Raw genomic sequence first — 6,337 nt, 5'->3', positions numbered from 1 at the left:
TGAGTGTGTGTGAGTGTGTGTGTGTGAGTGTGAGTGTGTGTGTGAGTGTGTGTGAGTGTGTGTGTGTGTGTGAGTGTGTGTGTGTGTGAGTGTGTGTGTGTGTGTGTGAGTGTGTGTGTGTGTGTACTGTAGCATAGGTTCTGAGGGTAGAAGAGGTCAGAGGACAGCTTCAAGAGTTGCTTCTTCTCTTTCCAGCATATGCTCGAGGATGGAGTTCTGGTAGCCGGGCACAGTGGTAGCAAGTGCCCTTGCCCACTTGAGCCATCTTGCCAGAGCCTCAGTCTTTCAGCCTGACATTCCACTATATTAGCTTCCCAGCCCTGGAGGTAGAAACTTTTGTTTTTCTAGGCTTTAACCTAAGCACGCCACCTAATTTGCTGCAAGCACAGTTTGGCTCCGGACTGGACCTTTGTTTTGGGCCTGTCCGTCCAACCGTCAGATAAAGTCTACTGAAAACACACGTTGGCACACTGACCGTATGGAAAACTCCCTCCCCACAGCAACTCTCCAGGGCAAGCTGAATGGAAGAGTTGAGTCACTATGACTGGGAACAGCCAGAAAATGTCGTTATCTGTGAATGGGGGATCAAATAACAGGGTCGCAGCAGTGTTGGAACTAGTACTCGATAAGGGGAGCAGCTTTCAGATAAGAGTGTGTGAAATTGGTCTCTGGAAAGCTGTAATTTACAATCCAAAAGCCACTAAGGAACTTAGTCAAAAAGACAACTACCCACGAAGCAAGCAAGCCAAGGTGTGCTCTCCCACAGCCAAGAGCCAGAGAAACACCCACAGCCCTGCTGGTGGCTGCATAGAACCCATTGTGGTGGTAGACAACAGGCCAGGAGAAAGTAGCCACTGGGGCTGGGGCTGGGGGGACTATGGATTCCCCTACTTCCTGGGGAGAGATGCAGGGATTTTTGCACACACCCCCACCCACCCCACCCACCCCCCACCCCTCCACCCCCCCCATGGGCATAGCTGTCAGGACACACCTCTCAGGACTCCAAGGGCTCATGTCTTTTTCCCCCATGCTCAAGGAAGGAGAAACACAGGAAGAAGCCCCTTCATGCCCCTGAGAAACCAAGGAATACTCTTTGTGAATTGAAGGCATCCCGTTTTCCAACAATGGACCACATATAAAATAACAGAATAAAAAAAATCTACAGATAAGTTTCTTAGCAGCCATAAAATAGCTAAACTACAACATAAGCAGTTAGTAATGACAATAAGTGATCGGTAATAATTAACATAAGTAATTAGCAAGTAATTAGCGTGTGAAAGCTGGTAGCACAGTCAGGCAAGAGCAGGGAACGGTGGTTACCCCTCCCACACATCAACTGCTAAGAACCAGGGACTGAACTGTCCACCAGAGTCAGGCCATCCCAGAGCTACCACGTGTGACACAGACTCAACTGCCTCATTCTCTATATATGTATATGCATGTGTGTGTGTCCTCATGTATGTGTGTGTACACATATGAATGTTTGTATGTGTGTGTGTATGTGCAATTATGTGTGTGTACCAGCATGCTCACATGTGTGAATATATGTGTGAGTGTGTGTGTATGAGTATGTGTGCGTGCATACATGTATGCAATGTGTATGTGTTTGTGTGTGCACATGAAAGCCAGAAGACAAACTTTGGGGGTTAATAATTAGACCCTGTCTCCTTGTTTTCTTTTAAAGACAGAGTCTCTAACTGGCCTGGAACTCACCAAGTAGTCTAGACTGGTTGGTCGGCGAGCACCAAGGAGCTGCTTGTCTTTGCCTCCCCGGCACTGAGATTACGTCTGTGGGCCTCCATGCACAGATTGTGGAGTTTGAACTCCAGAATCTTAGGCTTACACACCAAGCTCTGTACTTACTGAGCCATGTCCCCAGAGCAGTTGCTTCCTTTTGAAATTGATGGCAACCCTACTTCGAAAACCCTCCCTTAGTGGTTGTTAGTATCTAAGAGGGTGTGGATACATTTCTTGGGTAACCCAGGTACTTTCAAGATCAAATTTCATGCTGGATAACCTGTCCATTGCACAAATATTTACTGTGCTTAGTGCTACGGTTTGGGTAGGAAACCCACCCCCACCCCTGCTCATGTGTTGAAGGCTGAGTCTCCAGTTGGCAGTGGCATTTTTGGAGGTGGTGCAAACTTTAAGGCTGGGTTGCTGGACGTTGGCGCCGGAGGGTACAGAATTTGATAGGTGTCTGGTCCATGGGAGCATTTTCTTGATTTGTTTCCTGGCCACCATAGGGTGATTAACCTCTGTCACATGTTCCTGTGTCTTCTTTGTCTTGATGCCAAGTGACAAAACCATCTGCAACTGGGAGCCAAGATCAACACCTCCCCCTTAGACTGTTTGTCGCAGGGATTCTCACAGCAAGGAAAAAAATGGCCATGTTGCTGTGAATAGCCTCACAGTGCTGTGACCACAGAGAGTGAATCACAAGCAAGGTCTCTGTACCCCAAAGCTCACATATGACTGGTAGGGCTACAGGTGAAATCTGTAACAAACACGTACTAAGCCAGTAGGGGGCGAAATGCCAGGAAGCCCTCCTGGAGCTCTCTCCCACAGTGGCTACATCAACTCATTAGTGCCTCCTAGCAGTGAACACTGTTTCTCAGGTTACCTGCACGGTGGAGTGCAGAAATGCCACTGTGTAGAGCATCGGCTTCCACATGGGTAAGTTACTGATGTCCAGAAGGTCTTGGTTGATCCCAGCGAATGTCCTTTTCAGGCCTGCCCGGACACCTTGGGGTGGCTCATTTGTGAACTTGAGAGAAGTCTGTTGTGAGAAGCAGATGGTTGTGTTACTGTTGTAACGTACTATAAAGAATGCAGCCAGGCAGTGATGGCGCACACCTTTAATCCTAGCACTTGGGAGGCAGAGGCAGGCAGATTTCTGAGTTCAAGGCCAGCCTGGTCTACAAAGTGAGATCCAGGACAGCCAGGGCTACACAGAGAAACCCTGTCTCAGAAAAGAAAAAAAAAAAGAAAGAAAGAATGTGATTGAAATCACAGTATGGGGGTTAAAGAGACGGCTCAGTTTTTTAAGAACCTTGGCTGCTCTCGAGAAGGACCCAGGTTCAGTTCCCAATACCTACTCGGCAGCTCACAACTGTCTGTAACTGCAATCCCAAGGGATCTAGTGCCCTCTACTGGCTTCTGAGGGCCCTGCATGCACATGGTACATATACATAGAAGCAGTCAAAATAACCCATATACATGCAATTAAGTAACTAATAAAAAGAAACCATGGCATATTTGATAAGAACATGACATGGGGCACGCGGGCTGGAACTCAACAGAGTAAAAGCCAATTACACTGATCAGAGCACAAACCCAATAAATCAATAGGGCCTTAGAATTCACTTGGAGAAATACTATATAAGCCTGGTGATTATAATCAAGATTAATACACCCTGCTGCATTCCCTCATTAAAAATTTTATAGCACTCATTTATTCTTTGGGAGGTCTAGCATATGCCACGGCACACACGTGGAGGTCAGCGGACAGCACGCAGGAGCCTGCTCTCTCCTTCCACCGTATGGGCTCTGAAGATCAAACTCAGGTTGTTGCACTCGGCGAAGAGCACTTTTACCCAAGGGACCGTCTTCCCTAAGCGTCCTCCCTTCCACGCTGTCAGCCATGAGATCACGTGACTGGGGGTGACTCTCAGTGACAGACCTGGAGTAGTGTAATTGGAAACCGGTCATGGGGCTCAGTGGTTATCCACACTCTGAAGGAGTCCTCGGTGGTTTCTGTGACCATCAGCGTCTCTAGTAACTCTTCCATGAATTCCAGACCGAGGTGACAATTCTGCAGCAATACCCAACCACCCTGTATCCGAAAGACAAGAAAGAGTCGCAGTTATTTATCACGGCTTGTGATTATGTTTACCAAAATGAAATGTATTGCTTCAAAAATAAGTTTGCTGAAAGCATGGCTGTTTTATTTTGAGCCCGTATTTACTAAGATACATTATATTTAAATTATATATCAAGGCAATGATGTACACTGATTTCTACTTGAGTCAAATCTTTGGCTCTTTTGGGTGATTTGTCTGTTCTACTTTGGGCAAAAGTGATCTTTTTTTTTTTTTTAGTTTCAGGAAGTGGAAAGCTTTTGACATATATGTGTGTGTATATATATATATGCATATATATATATATGTGTGTGTGTATGTGTGTGTGTGTGTATATATATATATATATATATATATGTGTGTGTGTGTGTGTGTGTGTGTGTGTTCATATTCAAAAGCCATCTGTTCCTGGCCCAATCTGGTGGCTTGGTGTCATTCTGGTACCCCTGGTTCCTCAGAGATTAGAAATAAAAACTTGAGTGTGGGCACCATCTAATGGTGAGGTTGGATACTTGCACAGGCCTCCCTAAGGTCTGTCAGAATCCACTCAAACCAAGAAGGCAGCTTCACAACTATCCATTAAAGTGCTTGTAACCTTCTGAAAGTCAGAGGTAATGCATGTGGTGGCTTTTGCTAGCCACTTTCTGAATCATATTGTTTGTCACTGTTTTCCCCAGGGACTCCCCATCTAAATGGCAAACAGTAAAGCACATTTTAACATTAAGTCAGAGACCGTCACTAACCTAGGGAAACAAGACAGCCCACTCATTTATTGAGTCAGTGCATCATTCTAGTTCAGGCTAGCCTTCAACTCGCTGTGTAGCCTAGACTAGTCTTGAACTCTCAAACCTCTTTCTTCTGACCGCCACCTGCTGAAATTGTAGGTATGCATCACCGTGCCCAGTAAGTCAACATTTTAATATTCTGATCTAAGTTAAGTATAGCAGACTAGATAACCACATCTATAAGCTGGTAAATGCAGTAAGTACATGATAAGGTATTTAAATCGTGCCTTCAACTGGAAGAAAAGAATCAGAGTAGGGCTGGCTTAAATAGCAAAGAGGATGCACTGGGCCTGCATCATGGGCTACCTAGGAGAAGACAGGATCCAGCATCCAGTGCTTTCTGGTCCTTACCCAGCATCCAGGAACATCAGATATGTTTGAAATTTTGGGGTGGCTCAAGAGCACATTATGGCCACACTTGTCTTGTCTTTTCTTTTCTTTTCTTTTTGTTTTTGTTGTTGTTCAGTTTTGTTTGATTGATTTTTTTATTATTTTGCTGATAATTCCATTATCAATACGTTGTGAGATAAAGATGTGAAAGTTAAAAACAAAAAACAAAACCATCATCCTGAAGAAGGCTAAGGTAAATGTAGTATTTAAAAGTTTTCCACTTACTGAAAACTAAACTAAACTAAAAAAGAAAAAAAAAAGAAAAAAAGATCACTTTTGCCCAAAGTAGAACAGACAAATCATCCAAAAGAGCCAAAGATTTGACTCAAGTAGAAATAATTGCACATCATTGCCTTGATATATAAATTAAATATAATTTATTATTGAATTTAATTAGGTGATAAAGATTAAGGCTTAGGGCACTTGAGAATTAATGACCAGCTTGAGATTTTGATGACCTAAGTAGGGCTTTGGGCCATTAACCCCCACTGGTCATTAATTCCCAGGGAAAAGCCGTGACAAAGTCGCCACAGACATGATGAGATCCAACACTTAAAAACAAACCAAGATTTTTAATCTTACTTTTATAAATTATGCCCTTTCTTATTAGAGCTGAGATGGCTATCTGCAAAGCATTTCTAGAAAGTTAACGATCTGTGTATTTATTAGGCACAATGCCAACTGCTTTTCAACATTCCGCTTTGATAAAAATCATCAATACTTCAACAGAAAGTCCTCAACTATTTTTTTTATTTGCCTGGAATGATCCATTAATGAAAAAATGAGAACCCGCCTTCAACTGAAAATTGAAATTTAACAGTCCTGATTTGTCCCTTGTATTAATATTGATCATGAAATTCCAAGATGGCTGGATCTGTAACCTTAAGAACCAGACATTGCGCCTTCCAGATCGTAAACAGATAGATGGATAGTTAGTAGATGGTTGGAAAGATACAGAAAGACAAAGGTGGCTGTGGACTGGAAGAAATAGCAAGCTTTCTGTGGTGCTAAGAGGAGGAAACTGCCTTGAGATGTAGGGTTCACAAATGACCAAAGATTTGGCTGTGCACCAACAAAACTGGAAAAGGAACATCAGAGGAAGGATGCTGCCAATCACTGTGGCCTTCCAAGGTAGACCAGATGGACGGAGGAATTGGCGAGCTTGGGTCACAATGGTGATGGTCCTTGGTTGCATACCTGTTGCATCGACAACTGGATCAGCTTTCGAGCATGAACTTCTTGTCCTTGTCCCATTGAGATAGTCCTGCATTCTGCAACACAAGCTCACAATGACAAAAATGT

The 6,337-nt window shown here is 43.9% G+C and overlaps 1 protein-coding gene across 1 annotated transcript in view; it reads right to left on the bottom strand.

Annotated features, from left to right (window-relative positions):
* Dnah8 (dynein axonemal heavy chain 8) overlaps positions 1-6,337 on the bottom strand; it is a 248,314-nt gene that overhangs the window by 54,789 nt on the left and 187,188 nt on the right. Inside the window, exons 83-85 of the mRNA XM_021186523.1 lie at positions 6,233-6,306; positions 3,683-3,835; positions 2,624-2,779 (exon numbers count right to left, since the gene is read on the bottom strand). Coding sequence (XP_021042182.1) covers positions 2,624-2,779; positions 3,683-3,835; positions 6,233-6,306 — 383 coding nt within the window. The remainder of the gene's footprint in view (positions 1-2,623; positions 2,780-3,682; positions 3,836-6,232; positions 6,307-6,337) is intronic.

This window comes from Mus caroli, chromosome 17 (assembly GCF_900094665.2).
Source record: "Mus caroli chromosome 17, CAROLI_EIJ_v1.1, whole genome shotgun sequence".
In the NCBI taxonomy this organism is placed as follows: Eukaryota; Metazoa; Chordata; class Mammalia; order Rodentia; family Muridae; genus Mus; species Mus caroli.
Note: the sequence above shows the minus strand (reverse complement) of the source record. Positions and strands in the feature narration are given on the sequence as shown.